We start from the raw sequence: 22,447 nt of genomic DNA, 5'->3' as shown, positions 1-22,447 counted from the left end.
AAAACTAGCTCTACTCCTGGTAAAAATGACATTTACCACAATTATTATGGACTGCACTTTAACACTTAAAGTCTCAGCTGTGCAATATTCACTGTGTTATATTCATGTTTGTGCAATATCAACAGTTCATGTGCAATCCATTCACTGTAAATATTCTCACACTGCATATATGTCTTCCTATCTTTACACTGTAGTTTAATTACATTCATGTTTTTCTATATTCCTTACACTTATTGCATGTTACTTATTACTTTTGACTTTCTGCTGTAATACTGCAAATGTCCCATATGTGGGACTTCCTAAGGACTTATCTAATCTTATAGGTGTTCATGACGGCAAAGGCCACAAAGAGAGGACATGTGCACTGCCTGTTTGCCAAGAGGGGACTCTATACACCCCCTCAGGTTTTTCAAATACACAGGTCAAGAATAACTGACCTGTTGCAGCACTGAGAATAAAAATGTTTCTCACAAAATATGTCTTCACCTCAACATCTAGATACAGGAAACAGAAAAGGAAGTAGATGATGCAACCCTGACACGGTTAACCTTCTTCAATCTGCATTTCAAATGTGCCCATTTCCTGCTTTTGTGCTACTATTTAGGCGACGATTGGTAAAAAAAGAAATAGACAGACAACGTTTGCAAGTCCAAACATTTTGTATTTTATGCCAGTGTTGTTGCTTGTGAACCAAGGGACAGAAGTCCCACAGATCTGTTATCTTCCACAAACACACTTAACATGACATGTAAACCTGCCTCACTGAAACTGTGCAAGATCACAGTGTACAAATGTAAATATCAGGCTGGCTCTGACAGGAATACTACATCCAGCAGGTTCTAGGTGCTGCTGCCAGACAAAAAACCAGGTAAGAAATACTGTGCACTTATGGTTTTACATTTTCACTGTGTATTCCGCACGTTCCCCTGTTTCTTTTGCCCTGATTTCCATTGATTATTTCGGAATTTCTTCTGAAAATCTCGTCCCTGGACCTGAAAGACAAAAATAAGAGAGTATTCTGTCAGTGCTGCCAGTTTGAGAAAGTAAATCACACACACAAATGCACGTTACACAGTCTACACACAGACCTTTTTGCGTTTCTGCACCTCCTGCTTGTCCACCTCCATTCCCTCGTCTTCTTCTGTTTGGAAGTTGTCTACCTCCTCATTCCCGTCACCCTCCATGTTTTTATGAATATAAAGTATCCATTAAATATCTTGCTTTTAAATACCACTAATTTATATATATACGTATATATATATATATTATTTTCCTTTTTTCTTTCTTACTTTTTAAACAAATGTAAATTGTGTAATTGTATATGAATATATATTGAATATGTCTCACAAGACATGGAATTAGAGGAGTGGTTAGAATGGTTCCATGAAAAGTATAGAACACCAGAGCCTCAGCAGATGAGGATGGAGGAAGCCTCCACTGCTGTCAACAGATGTGTCTCAGAAGACATGGAACACGAAGAGTGGATTGATTGGATGGCTGAACAGTATGACTCCACTGTTGCAGAAGCTCATGAGAGTCCCAGTGACTTAAATGTCCTGTAGTCAAATACAGGTTAATAAAGAAAAATATGAACTGGGCAGGGGACTGGGTGGAATAAAGAAAAGCTGTTTTTATTCACTGGTATTTTGGATGAAATGGCCAATTTACACTTAGCTGATATCCACCTTTCATTTTGCATTTGTTCATTTTCACAGTTACAAAGCAGAAGAGATCGAGGATGGATGTAGTTGAAGAGTTTAATCCACCAGAGCCTCAGCAGATGAGGATGGAGGAAGACTCCACTGATGACGATGAATATGTCTCGCAAGACATGGAATAAGAGGAGTGGTTGGAATGGCTCCATGAAAAGTATAAAACACCAGAGCCTCAGCAGATGAGGATGGATGAAGCCTCTACTACTGTAGACAGATGTATCTCAGAAGACATGGAGTTCGAGGAGTCAACAATGCAAATAAAGAATTGAGTGTGGGGTTGAGGAAGGTGGATACGACACATTCTCCAAAACCAATTACAGACCTGAAGGCAAGTGTGAAAGACCAAATGGCAGAACGCATCACCTTTAGGCCAAGACTCGTGAAAAGGATTTCTTTACCTGCTGTGAGAGACATAAAGAGGCCTCGTAACTCAATGGAGGACTCACCTGAGAGAGAAACGCAGGACAAACGACAACAACAACGGATGGACATAAACAGAGGGAAGAGGGGGAAAAAAGGTTGAAGAAGATGGACGATTAATGCACCAACTCCATCAGTCTCCAAAATACATTTATAGCTAGTTCAGAGACATCTCTGAATTTGATTTTAAAATCATTTTGAATAATACTGATTATACGTCCATGTGTTCAGGGAGTTAATAAAGATCAATTTAACTGAAAAGCGATGAGATTGGAGTAAAACTACATCATGTTTGTGGAAACACAATATACAGACACTATACTGTTAAAAAACTAAAGAGTAACACATTTAAATAGATTTCATTTAGACTTTATAAGCTTTGGAATGTTTCTGTGCATCTTTGCTTGGAAGCAAACAAACTCAACCTGATTCAAGTTGATTTTTAACCCTATGATAAACAACATGGGTCAAACATGACTCGGTTTTTATTCTCTATATCTTTGCAGTGAATGAATTTCATTATTCAGTATTTCAGGTATTCCCCAATTAACTTATCCTTGATCATCACAAATCTTTATTTTAACTTTTCCTTTGTTACTTTTTGAGTGTTGAATATTGAATATATTCATTTCCTGTATAAATTCATGCATGGCTGTGTGCTTCTTTGTTATATTTTTGAAATGAATGTATTTTATGAATATAAAGTATCCATTAAATATCTTGCTTTTAAATACCACAAATCATTATTTTCCTTTTTTCTTTCTTACTTTTTAAACAAATGTATATTGTGTAATTGTGGGTAATTGTGGGCGTGAACATTCAATCTCATCAAAGGAAAGGTAGATTATAGACACACAGAAGAAGGCTCCCTTGATGACATTGAAGTGTGTCATAGCCTTTGTATAAAAGAGTTAGAAATCAGTAGATACAAACTGACATACACATATTTACATTACTGGCAGAAGACTAATCATCTTCAGGTAAGCCTGATTACAACTATTTAATCCACAATGTGTGTTATCTTTCATTTACATTGTTTTAAATGATTGTTAAAGCTTCATTTTACTTGTAAGTGTTTTCACTTTTGTTTAGCATGTTGAACTTGACAGACCATAGCTTGTAAACGGAGATAGATGAGACATCTCAAGTTTGGTGCGGATTCAGGATATTTTGTCACATTCTTTTGCATTGTGAGATCATAGAATGTTTTTCCACATGTTTATTGATTTCTCTGATGATATTTCATGGATCTTGATGAAAACAAATCATGTTTCATGTTAAGGGGACTGAAATCTATGAGTGTCTGAAATTTGTGAAAAAAACAAACACAAAGAGACAAAACAAAAAATTTGTAGTCAACACTGGTTGATGAAGAAAAATATGAACTGGGCAGGGGACTGGGTGGAATAATGAGAAGCTGTTTTTATTGATTGATATTATGGATAAAATGGCCAATTTACACTTTGCTGATATCCACCTTTCGTTTTTCATTTTCACAGTTACAAAGTCAAAGAGATCGAGGATGGATCCAGTTGAAGAGCTTAATCCACCGGAGCCTCAGCAGATGAGGAAGGAGGAAGCCTCCACTGCTGTCAACAGGTGTGTCTCAGAAGACATGGAATTCGAGGAGTGGGTCGATTGGATGGCTGCACAGTATGAACCACCAGACCCTCAGCAGATGAACAGCTCTGTCACAGAAGAGGAGGACATAGACGAGTGGATTGATTGGATGGCTGAACAGTATGACTCCACTGTTGCAGAAGCTCATGAGAGTCCCAGTGACTTAAATGTCCTGCAGTCAAATACAGGTTAATAAAGAAAAATATGAACTGGGCAGGGGACTGGGTGGAATAAAGAGAAGCTGTTTTTATTGATTGATATTATGGATGAAATGGCTAATATACACTTTGCTGATATCCACCTTTCGTTTTTCATTTTCACAGTTACAAAGCGAAAGAGATCGAGGATGGATCCAGTTGAAGAGCTTAATCCACCAGAGCCTAAGCAGATGAGGATGGAGGAAGCCTCCACTGATGACAACGAATATGTCTCACAAGACATGGAATTAAAGGAGTGGTTGGAATGGCTCCATGATAAGTATAACATACCAGAGCCTCAGCAGAAGAGGATGGAGGGAGCATCCACTGATGACGATAAATATGTCTCACAAGACATGGAATTGGAGGAGTGGTTAGAATGGCTCCATGAAAAGTACAGAACACCAGAGCCTCAGCAGATGAGGAAGGAGGAAGCCTCCACTGCTGTCAACAGGTGTGTCTCAGAAGACATGGAATTCGAGGAGTGGGTCGATTGGATGGCTGCACAGTATGAACCACCAGACCCTCAGCAGATGAACAGCTCTGTCACAGAAGAGGAGGACATAGACGAGTGGATTGATTGGATGGCTGAACAGTATGACTCCACTGTTGCAGAAGCTCATGAGAGTCCCAGTGACTTAAATGTCCTGCAGTCAAATACAGGTTAATAAAGAAAAATATGAACTGGGCAGGGGACTGGGTGGAATAAAGAGAAGCTGTTTTTATTGATTGATATTATGGATGAAATGGCTAATATACACTTTGCTGATATCCACCTTTCGTTTTTCATTTTCACAGTTACAAAGCGAAAGAGATCGAGAATGGATCCAGTTGAAGAGCTTAATCCACCAGAGCCTAAGCAGATGAGGATGGAGGAAGCCTCCACTGATGACAACGAATATGTCTCACAAGACATGGAATTAAAGGAGTGGTTGGAATGGCTCCATGATAAGTATAACATACCAGAGCCTCAGCAGAAGAGGATGGAGGGAGCCTCCACTGATGACGATAAATATGTCTCACAAGACATGGAATTAGAGGAGTGGTTAGAATGGCTCCATGAAAAGTATAGAACACCAGAGCCTCAGCAGATGAGGATGGATGAAGCCCCCACTGCTGTCAACAGATGTGTCTCGGAAGACATGGAATTCAAGGAGTGGGTCGATTGGACGGCTGCACAGACTGAACCACCAGGCCCTCAGCAGATGAACAGCTCTGTCACAGAAGAGGAGGACATAGACAAGTGGATTGATTGGATGGCTGAACAGTATGACTCCACTGTTGCAGAAGCTCATGAGCGTCCCAGTGACTTAAATGTCCTGCCAGGTATTTGTCCACCTCCACACAACTTCCAGGCCTCATCACCAGGTAACAGTGTTCAGACAAAGCTCATTTTTACCCCCTGTTTTTTTATGTCTCTTCTCACAGAAAAACAGAATGGCAAACTCCAAACAGACATTGCAAACAATTCCAAAACAATGTCCTTGGTTTCTCCTGGATCTCTGCTGTCCTTGGACAAAAGGTCGCCTGAAGGATGCACCTCGAAGAAGCGCAAGACGATTTCGGACTCGATGGAGGACTCACCTGAGAGAGAAACGCAGGGCATCCTCGAAGTTAAGGAGGATTCAAATAATGAGTCGGTTGAACCTCTGACCAAAAGAAGCAGGAGGGATGAAGAGAGAGAGAAATCCAATCCTTCAATAAAAAAATGTTGTACGTTGTTGAGGAATGTGGACACGACACATTCTCCAAAACCAATTTCAGACCTGAAGGCAAATGTGAAAGAGCAAATGGCAGAAAAAATTATCTTAAGGCCAAGACTGGCTAAAAGGATTTCTTTTCCTGCTGCAAAAGACAGGAAGAGGCCTTACGACTCAATGGAGGACTCGTCCAAGAGAGAAACGCAGGACAAACAACAACAACAACAACAGATGGACATAAACAAAGGGAAGAAGGGAAAAAAGAGGTTGAAGAAGATCGATGATTAATGCACCAACTCCATCAGTCTCAAAAATAAAAGTATAACCAGTTCAGAGATGTGTTTGTGTGTCAAAAACCAAAAACAGCAAAACACTTAGAACAATTCAGTTTAATTCATTATTAAATATAAAGATATTTCACAAGATAAACTTTGATTTACTGGATAGTTTTTGATGCAAAATCAGTCATCCACTTAAAAAAATGGAAAACATTTCATATACATAAGTGGAAAGTATAAATTAAACATGTTATGGTTTCAAGTGACAAAAATAAGAGTTCTTTTAATAACATTTGGAACAATAAGATTTCAAAAGACAAAAGAGATTTCTTTAAAGTTCAGCTTTACATCAGTTTAAAAGACTTAGAGGTTATCAAAAACCAGAGTTTATCTCCGATATTCAGCAGGAAACTGAAAATATGAAGAATTGTAAACAGAGTTTGGTGGATTTGTTAAAGCTGCAGCTCCTCTGGTTCAGGAAGCAGAGGATCATGGGTAATATCCAGGGTTCAGCCCAACAAAATAGAGGGTAAAAGTTAAACTCAGTATATATATTGGACAACCTACAACTTGGCTTGACTCAGCGGAAGTAGTGGGACAGAAGAGGATGATGACGAAGTTGTCTTCTCTGATGGACAATCAGTCCCATTCCCTGCAGGACACCGTCACAGCACTGGGCAGCTCCTTCAGTCTGATTCACCCAAATGTGTGAAGGAGAGGTATCGCAGGTCGTTCCTTCCTGCAGCAGTAAGACTATAAAACTAGCTCTGCTCCTGGTAAAAACGACATTTACCACAGTTATTATGGACTGCACTTTAACACTTAAAGTCTCAACTGTGCAATATTCACTGTGTTATATTCATGTTTGTGCAATATCAACAGTTCATGTGCAATCCATTCACTGTAAATATTCTCACACTGCATATATGTCTTCCTATCTTTACACTGTAGTTTAATTACATTCATGTTTTTCTATATTCCTTACACTTATTGCATGTTACTTATTACTTTTGACTTTCTGCTGTAATACTGCAAATGTCCCATATGTGGGACTACCTAAGGACTTATCTAATCTTATAGGTGTTCATGACGGCAAAGGCCACAAAGAGAGGACATGTGCACTGCCTGTTTGCGAATACACAGGTCAAGAATAACTGACCTGTTGCAGCACTGAGAATAAAAATGGTTCTCACAAAATATGTTTCACCTCAACATCTAGATACAGGAAACAGAAAAGGAAGTAGATGATGCAACCCTGACATGGTTATCCTTCTTCAATCTGCATTTCAAATGTGCCCATTTCCTGCTTTTGTGCTACTATTTAGGCGACGATTGGTAAAAAAAAGAAATAGACAGACAACGTTTGCAAGTCCAAACATTTTGTATTTTATGCCAGTGTTGTTGCTTGTGAACCAAGGGACAGAAGTCCCACAGATCTGTTATCTTCCACAAACACACTTAACATGACATGTAAACCTGCCTCACTGAAACTGTGCAAGATCACAGTGTACAAATGTAAATATCAGGCTGGCTCTGACAGGAATACTACATCCAGCAGGTTCTAGGTGCTGCTGCCAGACAAAAAACCAGGTATAAAATACTGTGTACTTATGGTTTTACATTTTCACTTTGCATTCCGCACGTTCCCGTGTTTCTTTTTCCCTGATTTCCATTGATTATTTCTAAATTTCTTCTTAAAATCTCCACCCTGGACCTGAAAGACAAAAATAAGAGAGTATTCTGTCAGTGCTGCCTGTTTGAGAAAGTAAATCACACACACAAATGCACGTTACACAGTCTACACACAGACCTTCTTGCGTTTCTGCACCTCCTGCTTGTCTACCTCCATTCCCTCGTCTTCATCTGTTTGGAAGTCGTCTCCCTCCTCATTCCCGTCACCCTCCATGTCTTCTTCTGCCGGGTTTTTTAAGGTGAATATAGATGCTGCAGGGAAATATGATACAGTGTCACAGAAAAGTAAAACAGCAACAAGTCCACTTTAAACGTGCATACACCATTTTCTGCAACCAAGAACAACTACATATCAAATTCAACAATATACTGCAGCTGATTATTATCAATTTTTCTAGATGGTGTGTGTTAGAACTGTCTACAGTGTGTGCCCGTGGGATACTGACTAGGATAGAGGTCACTCATGCTGTCCTCGGAGTCACTGTGATCCTCGTCACTGGACGACGGATCCCACGTGCCGCGCCCTTGTTTTGAGGCCCTCCCCCGACCGACATCTTCTCCTCCGTTGTCTCTGGGCTTCTTCTGTTTGAGTCTGGCTGGAACGAATTCTATCCCCTGCTGTACACACTCTTCATCTGGAGCAAGAGTGAGACGAGTCATGTCAGAAACCATTTCTACAGAATAAATAATGCAGAAAAGACAAGGATTTATGGTTTTATGTCAAAAAATATTTGTATCTTCTTAATTCAAGTACTACACATTTGGTTGTATTTTAGTTTTCTTATTATTTATCGATATTTATATGAAAATGTATGGTTAAACTGGCCTTGATTACATTTCTTTGTCATGATCGTTTGAGACCGACATCTAAGGAGTTGTTTCCAATTTGAAATATATATATATATATATATATATATATATGTAAAAATATCTGCTGATATCAGTGTCGAAAACTTCTTTTAACTCCTCGATATTTGTATTGGCCCCCAAAAATCCACATTGGTCGGGCCCTACTTGTTAATAACCTGTATTAAAAATGTGCCATGCAGAGTGGATTGGTTGTTCACTGACATTTGGCGAGGGCCTTTTTGAAACGTTTCCCATTGACATGTCTGACGATGTGGTGTGGCTGCCGGTTGAGATGTCTGAGTGTCAGTTTACAGAAGAACTGATTTCTGGAAAACACACAGGAAGTCAGATTACAAACTGCAGATCAGTTAGACAGATAGATTGTGAACTACACCACTGCAGGGACAACCAGGTGTTGGCAGATGTTGGTGCTTTCTCTTGCAGATAGATGGACAGGAGCGTTTCAGAGAATCCTTACGGCTGTTTTGTGCTTGGCACGACGTGAGGCTCGTATTGGCTGTAGTTGAACTCTGCTGCAGCGCTCAGCTTCTCATACTTCTTCCCCTTAGTGAACTTCTGCAGCTCTGTCAGGTTGCATGGAAACTCGTGGTCATTCAGTGTGCATTTGATCTGAAACACACACACACACACACACACACACACACACACACACACACACACACACACACACACACACACACACACACACACACAGGTGACAGCTGTGCAACATCTGCTGGGGTTAAATCCTGCAGTTTAACACTGCAGGTTATCGTGTGCAGGCTTCATTCAGCCTTGGTCCACACATGCACCAGAGCGAGTTAGCATCTCAGCTAGCATCACACTGGCAGCGTGCTGCGTGTGCTGCGATTGGCTGGCTCACCTTCTTTGGCTGGCTCTCTGTGAGCTGGAGGAACGGGTGGTTGAGGAGAAACGCTCCGAGGTCCGCAGGTAACTCATCCATATCTGGAACACACTTCCAAAACAAAACGAGGTCGCGGTGTGTTGATCAGGCCTCAGTCTCCTCCTCTGTCAGGAAGCGTCCACACGTGGGTCGACTGCGCAGACTCGCGTGATATCCTGGCGCCGCCCATCGATCGAAGGGAGGAACTACAGCTTGGACCGAAGAGATGGAGGCTTCCGTTCATTCTGTCATCACGGTTTTATTACGCACCACTGAGGATTAAATGAATGAATAAATAAGTTAATAAAAGAAAGATATTATATATTTGTAGGTATTATGACGGAGAATTATTGAATTCACTCTCACGGGAGTGGGAAATGCTCATATCTGTACATCTGTATATTACATATGAACTTAATAAAAGTTATTTTCATTCCAAAAAATATTTGTTGATTATTTTCAGTGCATTAAGCTGCAGTAGATACTTCATAATAATAATTTATTAGCAGTGCATTTTCTGCGAAGAGTTACAGAGGCTAGTTTAATTATTTTTATATTTATATTCTAATTATTATCAGTCCTTTTTTTGCGTTGACTTTTACAGAGGCTACTTCAAAACCACTCGATGTACTTCTCATGTACAATTAGAGTTATATATATAATATATATATGCAAAAACATGTTTGAAAGAATGAATTAAAAGCATCTTCTTCTTTTTATTCCTAATATGTTTTCACTTGTTAGCTGCGCGTGCTGTCAGCTGACCGACAGCGCTTGACAGCTCAGACACAAAGAGAACGAAAGCGAGCTCACTCTGATCCTATTTTCAGAAACCTCCCATCGCAGTCAATGACACTTGAATTGACCATAATGAATCTCGCTCTGAAACGGAAACTATTAATTAAAACAATTATAACAAAGTCAACACTTCTCCTTCGCTGGTGTGTCGTGGGAGTGGAGGCATTTCTATTCGACTCCTTATCAGGATATCTAACAGAGTGAGCCATCTTTCTCAGAGCCATGAAACTCTGATGAGACCGTCAAGCCCCGCCCACTCTTCTCCCAGAATCCATTGGTAAACAGGGGAGCAGGTCGCAGGTCAAACCACAGACTTTAAATAAAAAGCTTCAAAGTAGTTAAAAAGCTGATCTGGACGTTTCCCTCTGATCTCTGTGGATTTTACAGAAACTGTTCGAACGCTTGTTTTTCACTTTTGCTCATCGCTACTGAATCTTATTTGTTATTCGAGCCCTTGGCTAATAGCAGCTAGCTGTTAGCTCGGCTAGCTCGCCAGTGGAAACAGGAAAGTGATCAAGGAGAATATCTGAGCCATGTCTGGACCCAACGGAGACCCGAGCATGTCTATGGAGGACGGCGTCATAAACGATGAAGATGAGTTCGGTGACGAAGGTAACGAGCTCCTGTCTTCATTCATTGTAATCGATGCTGCTAACGAGTCCTTTTAAAAAACACAAAAACAAATCCACTGTGTCGATCCAGCCAGTTATTTGTCATTGCAGTAAAAATATGCAAAATAAGAAACAGATAAATGAAGGCAAGACTTAATAATAACAATAATACGATTTAACAATGCTCTCTTTACATAGGTTAAGAACAGAGAAAACAAATTAAGGCATTTAACTTAAAATATGAGATACACATCATGATCACTCGTTAAAAACTGTTGTGAATGTAACGCTGACTTTGGACCATCTCAGTGGCTTCAGGGGATTTCTAACTGAGAGTTTACATCCATTTATTTGAAGTAATAACAACAGGTCTAGAGATATAAATACAGTAAGAAACCCTCTAGTACTTTTATTTTGAAAACAAACCCACATCTGTTTACTGAGTCTTTGTTTTCCACAACAGACAAGACTCTAACCCTCTCTGCTGTTTATCCACAGAGTACATTGCCATCAACTCCATGCTTGATCAGATCAACTCCTATCTTGACGGCCTGGAGGAGCGCAACGACGCGCTCAACGGCAAAATGCACGAACTGCTGGAGTCAAACCGACAAGCCCGGCTGGAGTTCAGGGCCCAGCTGCTTGGCTCCCAAACCCAGGATGAGCATCAATCCACAGACGGGAAGGAGGAGCTGAACGAAGATGGTGGGGGCTCGCAAATGAGCGACAAGAGCAAGTAGACAAGTGGGGACCAAAAAATGCAGGAATAGAAATATTTATTGAAGACGTCTCAACTAACCCTTGATCTGCATCGTCCATACCTGTGAATTTTCACCCTCATCGGCAGACGTGTGCCCGACTGTGGTATTTTAAATCCCCTCGATCATTGAATGCAGTGCAGTTTCTCTCCTTTGTTGAACTGTAGTGTGCCGGTGTGTTGCTCCTGAGCAGAGTGGAGTTTATTGACCTCCAGCAGCTTCTCATACACGTTGGACATTACAGTAACTTTGCCACGTGAAAAGCTGCATCCGTCTGTGCAGAGTTGTTAATGTTCATGTGAGACATTGTGGGGACATTTCCTAACACCAGAAATAGAACTATATATAATGTAAACAATAATATATAAATGATCTGAATTAATAATGTGGCATCATTACTGAATAAAACAAAGTTTAAAGTTAATTAACCCTGATGTCCATCGTGATCTTATCAACGAATTAACTATGTTAAAAAGGTCATCACAGATTTGTCACTTGTCCTCATGACCTGTCAGTGTTGTGTTTAGTCGTAGCTTTAAAATCTCTGTATATTATCATCCCAAGAAAAGAATATATGCAACATTCCATTTGTCTGTCTGTGTTTAATGTTTGATTTTTGTTGCGATTGTATCTCTACGCTGTGCTGCCCTGTTTCATGAAATCTGTTTCTAGCCAAAAACCAAGTGGACAAACTGGTAATTGTCAGACATTTTAATTTAAATTAAAAGGGACCCCCCCCCCCAAACAGAAAACAAACATCCAAAAATACATTAAACTTCCAGCAATTAGAAAACATCAACTGCTTGTTTGTTCAACTCAGTTTTGTCAGTAGCTGAATAAAAATACATTAAGAAACATACAGCTTTGTTTGAAATGATCTTTTGCACGTCTCTATCTCCGTTTCAGAGCCGAAGCCTTGTGTCTCGTTCTTGCAGGACAGAACTTCAGACAATACTAATCATGTGACAGTCGCTGACGTGACGACAGTTGCTATGCGTCAGCCAGCCATCTGTGGTTTAAAGCATCTTCCTGTAATGTGGAAGAGGAACTGTTTCCATAACACATTAGTCATGAAAAAGGAAATAACACATCCTTAAATAAATATTTGCGCTTTGTATCTCATGACTGCTGAAATCCTGAAACCAAAGATAAATGTTTGTATCATCTGCAGTTGGGGTAGTTCTCTAGTTCTCGTTTCTTGTCTGGGTTGAAGAGATACAGTAATACTTTGTACTAAATTAAATTCCTACAGATGGTGCATGGATTGGTTTTTGCAGATAATATTGGGGTTGTTAACGTAAGTGTGATTTCAACTGTCCACTGCATTTCAACTAAAACATCTTCAATGAGAGAAAGAAAATCAAAGATCAAAGCAATGGTAAACTAGAGGCAACAAAACAACCCCTTCATATATTTTTGTGTCTTCAATGCTCGTAGAAGCATTTTTTTATGTCCATTAAGCTATGAACTCTATAGCTATGGAACTACAACTCTAATGTAGTCACACTTGACAAACGTTCATGGGAATGTGACAGCAAACATGATCGATTCTATTTTTATCTTATAAAAGACTAATTTGTGGGTTTTTCCCAAGCTGTAATCTCCAACATTCAACTAGTGAAAGTGAAAAAACTCCCACCACTTTGCAGGCTTTTAAGCTTCGAGCAGCATCAAGTCTCCACTGACAAGCTTTTAGAATTCAAAATGAGTAACCTGCTGACATCCTACTGTGAACGTGACAGCTCTTAATTTGAGTTCCCTTCCTGGTCGTTAGCAGAGGCCTTTTATTTCTTGACACATTGATAAAGCCTTCTGCTTATTCAACATCAAGAATATGTATGAATGTGCGCAGATATAAAAGGGCTTTACTTGAAGGCGTTCACTTCAACACTCAGCTCCTACAGATTAAGTTGGGATTCTTTTGACTGAAAACAAGAAGCTTAATTGAAAAGCAACTAAAAACTTTTTCTGATGACAAGGATAATAAAATCTGTGTTGTACTGTGAAAAACAACCTTTCTGCCAACAAACTGAATGTAAAATATCGAAAAGAAAAAGGCCCTGGACAAGGCTGTAATCATTTTCACGATTCAGCATTTCTCAACACTCAAAAGTACCATTTCAACACTTTTTAATCAGAAGCTCTCACCTGCTCAAACACTAAATTTGGTTACATTCTACATTTCAGCTCACTAGAAGCATTTGCTACGTGGTTAGCAACGTGGAAAACGTCTCTGCTATTTTAAGTTAACAATCATTCATGTAGGTAGCTAGACAATTTGCAAAAACAGATCCTTGAGGACAGCAGGGTGGGAAATTAATACAGTGGTCACTTTCTTTTTTAAAATACATCCATATTTTAAAAACACTAAACAATGTGGATTTAGGGGGTCAAAGGATATTACAGAGATGACAAGATTCAGGAATAAAATGTTGGAGGAAAAAAAAAAGATTTCAATGTAGACTGGGCAAACTGAAAAGTGTTAATGTTTAAAAAATCATGTAAGAGTCTGAATTAAATTGTCATTTTAATTATTTTAAATCAGTATGTCTCACTTCCATACTAGTTTGATGGGCTGATGGTGATATATGAAAAACCAGGCATCATTTAAGTTATTACATTTTATCCTGAGGGGATCACTGATGTGTGTATGTGATTTCAAGGAAATTCACCTCAAAGCCACAAATGTGAACCTTGTGGTTGGAAAATGTCATTAATCCCAGTGTGATTACCTCGATTGCTGGCAGCAGAGGATAACCAAAATTAGGATTCATCCCCAGACGACCATAAATGTCTCACAATAAAATTTCATAACAGCCCTTCTCACCATTGCAGGGATCGTGACTGAATAAACTAATAAGAAATGATACATGTGCCAATGCAAGTCAGTCTAACTTATTAGACTATTTTTCCTGTAATTTAGTTTTTAAACCAGTTTGTTTTGCAGCTGTAGCAGAGAAGTGTCCATCAGACCCCAAATTAAAAACAATAAGGAATTATTTTTGTTACTTACAAAAAATGCTTTTACTAAAGACACTTTTCCAGTATGAACACATCTCTCATATGCCTGAATATTTGTATGTTGTATAGAATTAAGAATTATGTGTACTGGATTTCTTAGTGGGGGATTTCCTTGTTTTAAAATGTCATTTTTATTTCTAGAAACATGATTGAAACAACTGAACAGAGGTGTGTTTTGAGTCTAGTCGTTCAGACTCAATAATGATCTCATGCTGTTTGCTGTTATTTAATTTACCACGGCTGTGACCACAGACCGCGCTCTTCTACACCACCATCAATGCTTTGGATACCAGCTATTAATTTCCCACCCCAGCTGAGGGATTTAGATGACATGTTCCACCATAATTCACCATCAACAGTCTTCCTATTCAACTGTGTGTGTTTAATTTTCCAACATGGAGAGAGGCTGGTCTGTGCACGTCTTGGTCGCTGTTTTGATGAAAGCTCCTCTTCAAACCCGGACACATCCTGTGTTCAGGTTGCACCAGGTGTCCGGTCTTTCCACGCCGCACCTTTTTGTCTCAGCATCTGTTCGCTGCCCTCCCTGACCTGCGTTTGGTCGTGGTTTTTGCCTTCGATGTGCCGTTCTTTTTCCCTGGGACAGCAGGAGCTTCCATCTCCAGCTGCTCTTCTTCATTAACATCTTCAGCAACTGGCATGGAGTCCGGATCCTCTCTGCTTTCAGCGCACAGCTCAGCAGGAGTCTCCTGAAGCATAGAACCCTCGGTTGTGGGCTCTTCCTCTTGGCTGTGGAGGGTGAGGTCTTGGTCCGTGCTGCCAGCGCAGGTCGCTGAGGTGGCGATGTTGTCGTGTGATGTTAGGTCAGGTTCAGATTCATTCTCATGCTGCTGGTTTTCAGTCTGTGTGAGTGTGATTTTGGGCTGTGTGGAGTTTGTCACTGAACCAGTGTCATCGGAGAGAGAATTTGCTTCTGACAAGTCTGTGGTGTTTTCTGTTACAGGTCTGAGGCTCTCTGCAGCGAGGAGACGTTCTCTTGAAGAACCAACAGCTTCATCCTTCTGACTGAGCAATGTTCTGGACCTCTGTGAAAAAGCAGATAAGACAATGCAGTTTGAGACGAGGGTTACATAAACAGTTGAGCAAAATACATGCATCTCCAAACTGCTGGACACTGGTTTAAAATGTAGTTACAGCAAACATTTTCATTTAGATTACGTTATATCAGCAGCTCCCTGTTAATTAGAGTAAACAAGGTTAATGAAGTAATCGTTAAAAACCAACCTTGAGGTTCTCAAAGTGCGTCAGTGACTTGCAGTGGGTGTGTAGGGCAGAAGATTCAAAGTGGTAAAACTTGTTGCAAAGTCTGCAAATAAAACCTGCCACTGGAACAAAGAAACTGGACCCTGCAGAGTAATGAGGAACATCAGTAAATAAAAACAAGGAATGTCGTGAATTATTCAGAGAAGAATCAAAATGTAGTCGTCACTCACCATAGACTGTGTCGGGGTCATACTGCTCGTCGCTGGCCATGTTCTTCAGAGTCACCTCTTTAGGGGATGACCAGCCGTCCTGTACCAGTTCACCACAGAAACAGTAAATGACTATGTTATGATAAATGCACAGTTTATGATGTGCTGGCAGTTATGTCAGAATTTATTTCAAAGTCACGTTGGACTCAAACCTTGGACTGAAAAACAAAGTACAACAAATTTTGTGCAAATCACCTGCTTCTCAGATAAATCTTGGTCTTCTTCATTCCTCCGCTTCTCCTCTTCCTCCTCCACTTCACTGTCCTCTTCAAGAGAAAAGCCGTCTGTGTCCATGGCAGTCAGCTTGGCCAAGGCCTCACAGCCTTCTTTTTCCTGGAGCTAAGAAACGGGTAAATACATCAGGGAATTGCAAAATGGCAAAACGAATGGTTGAATTCCTTTTCATCTCTGGGGGAAAAAAGGCTACCTTCTCCATTTTTTGTTTGTGCTCCTGGGACTGCAAGTGTTCCACAAAAATCTGAGCGGTCTTGAAGTGTTTCTTGCAGACCATGCAGGAGGAGATGGCTGTCCTACTGGCGAGCTGAGCAGAGATGGAGGTGCAACAGATCAGTAAGACAAGACAAGCTATATTCACTTTTAATGACCTCGGAAATAACAGTGTGTAAATGTGCTTATTTTTAAAGCAAGCAGCTGATTACCTTGTGCTCCTCGGTGCGACGGTGGTCCATGATTCCACTGGTGAAGTGGGTGTGACAGGTAGCACACCAACGCTTCAAGTCTGCCTTATTCTCTCTGCAGAGAACACAAACAAGTGTTATTTGAAACTCTTGATAATTATTTTTATTTCTTTATATGATTATCTTGATGAAAACCAGGATATAAAAACCCAATAACTGACCCATCTTTGACTGCTCCCTGTAGAGACTCCTGCACTCGTGGCAGCAGTGTGACCAGACAGGCGTTGCTCATGTGTTGGATCTCCATCATCCTCTGCTGGTGGGATACACTGTTCATATGACTCCTGAAGTTCTGCGAAAAACACAAAAGAGAGCAAATCAAGGCGAGAAGGGAGGAGAAAAACACAATTGTGTTGGGAGGAAATACATTCTACTACGGCCTCTGTATGTCGCTGTGTGAGTGTACATTCAACCCACTTGCTGGTTGTGGCAGGTGATGCTGCAGAGGTAGCAGTAGAACTTGTTGGCGCTGTCCGCTACACCCTCCTCCCCTTCGTCCAGGTTGCCCGGTGAACCCAAGGAGTCATCTTTTCCCAGCGACATCTCCTCTGAGGGTAAATTAACCTGCTGGTCATCTTCATTCAGCCCGCCAGAGGGTGATGGAGCAGATAAACAGGTCTGCACCTAAAAACAGATGTCAAACCATCGCCAGTGTCAAACATTTACCTGAGGTATGACAGATCCTCCAAAATTAACACCATACCAAATAAAAGGCTTCTCTCACCTCATCAGCTCTGCTCTCCTCCATCATCTCAGCAGCATCTGCTTCCCCCATAGAGCGTCCTTCCTCCAGAATGCCACAATCTGGCAAATGTTTTAGGGACCGAGAGAAACATACAGTTAGTGATCATCTCAACTGACCAATACTTTACTAAACCAATTACTACACTGAGGTAAAATTAGTGGTTAATCTGAAGTATCTGAGAACATCTTAGGTTTAGGTGTCTGTTTTACCTTCATGCTGGTGCTCAGTGTTGCTGTTATTCACTGAAGAAAGAAACCCCCCCTCTGCATCTGCAATAGTGATTGTCTCTGACCTGACAGAAAGAGGGAATAAAATTTAAGGTAATCAAGGAGAGGGCACCTCTGGTTTGTTAGGTTTACAAGCCAGCGTTCATAATCTTAATTGTAGTATATTTTTCCTTCTAGGGATTAGAGATTAAACACTGATGATGTGATTAGATGCTATAGAATATTAAAAAAATGTTTCTTTACTCGTCTGTTCTCGACTTTTTCGCAGCAGGTTCCTCAAGTTCCTCATCCAGTATCTGTGCGGCACCATCTACTCCTCCTACTTCCCCATCTGTTCCATCAAAGTTTGAAAGAAAGAAAAGAAACATTATCTACAAAGAGATCAGAATTCTCCAAGTATCTGTAGTTTGCCGAGGAAGGCACACAAGTTTTAAGTTACATATGATATTAAACTCATGCTTTATCCCTTAATATCTTTCAGCACTGACTGGATTGCAGCTCTACCTGTTTCAGACTTATCATGGGCATCACTGGTGCTGCTGGCTGCTGGTTGGGCTTCTGTGCTTCCTGCTGCCATCTGCTCGCCGTCCTGCTTCCTGTCTGGCTGGCGAGCTATGGTGTCCTACACACAGACAGATACCACGATTTATGAAGAAGCTTGACTTATTTATTAAAGTTTGTTTAAATGCTGCCCTCACAAGTTTGATATAGTGACATTTAAGAAAAACACAAATAAGCAAAGTTTTATATGAACAAGATTCTGATTTTGACTGTCCAACTGAAATTACCTTTTAAATATGTGCAACATATTATTGTGTGTGTAACTTAAACAATTCCAAACTCAATTTTAAATTAATTTAATTTAGTCAGAGTACATTAAATGACAAATTGATCTTCCTGTTTAAACTTGAGGTCTGACTATTTAATATCAACAACTAACCTATAGAAACCAAAAGCGAATATATTTCCTGGTATCAAGCAGAACTGCAACTAACCTTTACTGCCAGTGTTCAGTAATGTGCTATTTACTCTTGATTTACTAGTCATCAGTCATCTGATTTGACTGTTTAGTCACAACTGTCTAAAAACAAAAGACATTTAGCATTAAAGCATTAGATGCAAAAATCTAAGAAATATCCACATATAAGAAGCTGGAATAAAAAAATACATTTGCATAATTGTTTCGAAAATGACGTAAATATCAATTAAATCTGTATCCATTTAACTCATGTAATTATTCTACTGAACTCCATTGTTGCTGCAGATGTTACTATAATGAAATTCTTTGAAGCTGAAAATAAAGATGTGATGGTTTGAAGCACAAAGATAAACCCTGATTTGCTTTTGAATGGGAAACATTCAAATAAGCCAATATCACAAGAAGAACATTTCCACTGTCTCTGACTGAGCTGGTCTTTAGTTGAGCTAACATCCTACCCACAGTGATAATAATCATTATAATGGTGCTGTGTTAATTACTGTGGTGATGGATGAAGAGGAGGGGCAGGCTGTAGAAGGTGCTGTAGTGGTGATGGTGTTGCTGTTATTGTTGTAGAAGCGAGCGTGTGGATGAAACGATCGTGCAGCTGGGAAACCCATGATGGGGGACTTGATGGCCATGCCCATGGGAACCGGCCCGAGCAGAGACGACCTGGCCCCTGCAGTGAAGAACTGACGGAACTGCTGCCCACCCATCCCAAAGCCCCGCATGTTACCTGAACAAAAGGAAAGCATGAGAGAAGTGTTACTGCTTTTCATAGTTTTAAACACATCATCTATGAAAATGCTGCTTCAGATTATTCAGGCAACTTTTGCCCTTTTCCAGACACTGCTGTCTTTAAACTGTAATGGAAGATGTACCCTGCATCTGCTGCATCAGTAAGGCCCCCTGGAGCATGGGATTGGGGGCGAGGATGGTTGTCTGGGTTGCCTGGCACAGGTTGACCATCCTTGGAGGAGGGGCTGTCTGGGGAGGCACAGGAATGGCTCTGTGTAGCAAATAAACAAAAGAAAGACATTACTTCAATTCATGATTCATGATTACTTCAAAATCAGTAGCAAAACAGATGCAGAGTTTTGGCAAAAAGATCTTGGTCCTGTCCACAACCAGAGGAGCAGCCACATATCTAGAAATGTATTTCACAGCTACAGTCCGAACATAGAAATACGACGAGGAAAAGAAGATGATGTTGAGGTGGACACCTGCAAATAAATGTTCTACTCCAAATGCCAGCTATCAGTGTGATAACTTCACAATTCGGGCATGGTCACAGCGATTTGCCTCAACAAGGAAGCAAATGTTTTATTTGTTCAAACCGATTGGATGTGAACATGAGGTGAGGTTTTGATTGTTTTATATCACAACATTGCTCAATGTTATCAAAAAGATCAAAAATGTTAGGATTGCCAGAACAAGTGTTGAATAATAGCCCGGAAACACATCAAAATAAAACCAGTAACATATGTGGGATAAATCTGTACTGAAACAAGAGGGTGCATACTGAGTTTACGTTTACATTAAAAAGATAAAGAACCAGAAAACGACAGGTGACATGGTACAAGCCCTGAGAGAACTTTATTTTACAACCTCGGCTGTGTGCCAGTGCCAGGATATTGTACCAGTACTGATGTGATCAAACTCTCTGGTTGGGGTTCAGAAATCTTGCAACAGAGTTTGATATAACTGGCAGTTTATCAGTTTTACCTTTGGGCAAGCAAGATAACAGAGCAGAGCAATAGGGCAACTTGTTATGAACACAACGCCGCTTGGTAACCTAGTCAGTATCTGATGAAGACAAACGCAGTAGTTAACACCTGTAGCTGCTACTGTAACTTTGCAAATTTCCCCATTGTGGGACGAGTAAAGAATTATCTTATCTTATTTAAAATATAAAAACAATATAACCAATACCAGAGACTGGGCTGAATGGACGAACTCACAGTGAAAATGTAAAAATCTAAAATACTGTACGCTGATAAACTTCCATTCATCCACAGAACCGCTCAGTTTATCATGTATTGTTTCAGGGCTTCCAGCTAATCCATCGCCTGCAGCCACACACACACACACACAAACACACGCACACGCATCACCTGGGAGGCCCTGCCTGAATCCGCGGTCTCGAGTTAATGGCGCTTACCGCGGCGTCTGGTGGTGGTGATGCGCGACATGATGCCCCGGAGGCGGCTGCGGAGGAGGAGGCGGCGGAGGCTGCTGCTGCTGGAAAAGTTGCTGCAGCTGCCGCAGGTGCTGGTGGAACTGCTGCTGCTGCTGCTGCTGCTGCTGATGGATGTGAGGATTGAACATCACGGGCTCTTAATTCCCAACGTTACCCGGCGGCTGTTGACAGATCTGCAGTGTTTAAACACGTCAGGGGGGAATAACAGCCCCGGATCTGAGGAGGGAAAACGGTCTGAGGTGAAGATGAGTCCTGCTGCTGTCAGAGCCACTCTTTGTTATACACACATCAAACAACAAAGCCCCCCCCCCCTGCTCCAGACAACAGGTCTCTCATGTTCCATGATGACAACTGGCTAGTGTTAGCAAGTAAGCTAACAACAATGTTTGCGTGCGTATTTTGTTCCTGTACACGGTTAGCTAACTTTATGACGACAGCAGCATGTTGGCCACTTGCAGGAGAGCCTCGTGCTTTTATAAAACTCACACAGAGGAGATGTTACGGGGGCGTGAATGAGAAGATGTCACCTGCTCTGAAATGAACGGAGCTACATTAGCCACCGCTAGGAAACTGAACCCGACCAGTTAGCTTAGCATTGCTAGCACACGCAGAACCTTGCTAGCTGCGCCACCTCGGCTACTCTCGTTTTTCCTCCGGTCTCCCTGCAGCTGTCAGGGACTTACTTGTGAGAGCGTGGAGCGGCGGTGGATCCCAGCGGTCAGTGAGCTGCTCTCGGACCCGGAGATACTCTCACGAAGCTGGGATAACAACAAGCAGCCTTTCAACGACTGAGTGGAGCGACTGCGAGCTGTCGCCCTCTGGTGGTTCCACGGAGGAAACGCTTCATCGGTGCATGACGGATGAAGCTCTGGATCAATTATTTCCTTTTACTCACACAATCTAAAATATAAAACTACTGATTTAACAACAGTTTTTCATTTGTAATCGTCTACATTCAGGTCTGATATACAATGTAAATAACACAGTTAATCTGGCATCTCCCAATAATTCAACGTTAAATGCTGGAAAAGACATTTGGTTACATAGAAAAGGTAAATATAGACATATACAATTTCAGGGGTTCATATTTTTTCAGACTGGGAAAATATGCATCCCCTGATTTTTATTTAATCCTCCCATCGCTGTAATTTGTTGGGTGCTACCATTTTTACATAATTATAGGGGGGAAACATTTAAGAGTGATATACATTTTCCTTAAAAATACTAATACTATTTATAACTGTAGCAAAAGTTAAAGGGAGATACACATTTAATCACATTGTAAAAAATGTATCCTCCTGAAAAAAAGACAGCTCTGGTTTCAGGGAAATAAAAATATGCATTATGATTGTTGGGCCATGTAGTATAAAGTGAATTAAGTACAACGATGAATTAAACTGTGCTGAAATCAAGGTTAGTTATTCCGCTCCACCCCTGATTGAATGCAGGCGCGCTCCCGCGAATGGGGTCGCGAGCCCAGTCGGGGGAACCTATTTTTGCTCGACACCGGCCCAGCACCTGCCGCACAGTGACGACAGCGTCGCC

General features: G+C 40.8%; 4 protein-coding genes and 1 long non-coding RNA gene across 10 annotated transcripts; 2 read left to right on the top strand and 3 right to left on the bottom strand.

Moving 5' to 3' along the window:
* Positions 1 to 640: 640 nt before the first annotated feature.
* Positions 641 to 2,859, bottom strand: LOC138405377 (uncharacterized). The gene is made up of 2 exons (XR_011239110.1): positions 1,089 to 2,859; positions 641 to 992 (listed from the first exon to the last, which is right to left on the bottom strand). It is a non-coding gene; the product is annotated as an uncharacterized lncRNA (long non-coding RNA).
* A 140-nt stretch (positions 2,860 to 2,999) lies between these two features.
* On the top strand, positions 3,000 to 5,985 carry LOC138405371 (neurofilament heavy polypeptide-like). Of its 5 annotated transcripts, none has more exons than XM_069513493.1 (5): positions 3,000 to 3,115; positions 3,635 to 3,943; positions 4,079 to 4,615; positions 4,751 to 5,278; positions 5,381 to 5,985. In XM_069513493.1, the coding sequence occupies exons 2-5, from the start codon at positions 3,658 to 3,660 to the stop codon at positions 5,938 to 5,940; spliced, it is 1,911 nt and encodes a 636-aa protein (XP_069369594.1). In that variant the 5' UTR covers positions 3,000 to 3,115; positions 3,635 to 3,657; the 3' UTR covers positions 5,941 to 5,985. The 5 variants fall into 5 exon arrangements, with proteins under 5 accessions (XP_069369594.1, XP_069369596.1, XP_069369593.1 ...); XM_069513495.1 differs by lacking the exon at positions 3,000 to 3,115 and adding an exon at positions 3,126 to 3,147; XM_069513492.1 differs by lacking the exon at positions 3,000 to 3,115 and adding an exon at positions 3,127 to 3,325.
* A 1,307-nt stretch (positions 5,986 to 7,292) lies between these two features.
* Positions 7,293 to 10,380, bottom strand: surf2 (surfeit 2). Of its 2 annotated transcripts, XM_069513511.1 has the most exons (7): positions 10,189 to 10,380; positions 9,355 to 9,647; positions 8,950 to 9,101; positions 8,694 to 8,797; positions 8,069 to 8,257; positions 7,741 to 7,874; positions 7,293 to 7,644 (listed from the first exon to the last, which is right to left on the bottom strand). In XM_069513511.1, exons 2-7 carry the CDS (start codon positions 9,433 to 9,435, stop codon positions 7,555 to 7,557), a joined length of 750 nt encoding a protein of 249 aa, XP_069369612.1. In that variant the 5' UTR covers positions 9,436 to 9,647; positions 10,189 to 10,380; the 3' UTR covers positions 7,293 to 7,554. The 2 variants fall into 2 exon arrangements, with proteins under 2 accessions (XP_069369612.1, XP_069369611.1); XM_069513510.1 differs by lacking the exon at positions 10,189 to 10,380 and having other exon boundaries at positions 9,355 to 9,673.
* Positions 10,381 to 10,529: 149 nt separating this feature from the next.
* Positions 10,530 to 12,401, top strand: bbln (bublin coiled coil protein). Its single transcript, XM_020082231.2, has 2 exons — positions 10,530 to 10,785; positions 11,283 to 12,401. Exons 1-2 carry the CDS (start codon positions 10,707 to 10,709, stop codon positions 11,522 to 11,524), a joined length of 321 nt encoding a protein of 106 aa, XP_019937790.2. The 5' UTR covers positions 10,530 to 10,706; the 3' UTR covers positions 11,525 to 12,401.
* A 2,159-nt stretch (positions 12,402 to 14,560) lies between these two features.
* On the bottom strand, positions 14,561 to 22,403 carry ciz1a (cdkn1a interacting zinc finger protein 1a). Its single transcript, XM_020082230.2, has 16 exons — positions 21,586 to 22,403; positions 20,864 to 21,118; positions 19,584 to 19,711; positions 19,203 to 19,438; positions 18,228 to 18,345; positions 17,967 to 18,054; positions 17,706 to 17,788; positions 17,476 to 17,555; positions 17,169 to 17,375; positions 16,913 to 17,043; positions 16,713 to 16,806; positions 16,481 to 16,594; positions 16,249 to 16,392; positions 16,015 to 16,093; positions 15,806 to 15,927; positions 14,561 to 15,606 (listed from the first exon to the last, which is right to left on the bottom strand). Exons 2-16 carry the CDS (start codon positions 21,028 to 21,030, stop codon positions 15,085 to 15,087), a joined length of 2,313 nt encoding a protein of 770 aa, XP_019937789.2. The 5' UTR covers positions 21,031 to 21,118; positions 21,586 to 22,403; the 3' UTR covers positions 14,561 to 15,084.
* Between the last annotated feature and the right edge of the window lie 44 nt (positions 22,404 to 22,447).

Source organism: Paralichthys olivaceus, chromosome 18 (genome assembly GCF_024713975.1).
Source record: "Paralichthys olivaceus isolate ysfri-2021 chromosome 18, ASM2471397v2, whole genome shotgun sequence".
Taxonomy (NCBI): Eukaryota; Metazoa; Chordata; class Actinopteri; order Pleuronectiformes; family Paralichthyidae; genus Paralichthys; species Paralichthys olivaceus.
Note: the sequence above shows the minus strand (reverse complement) of the source record. Positions and strands in the feature narration are given on the sequence as shown.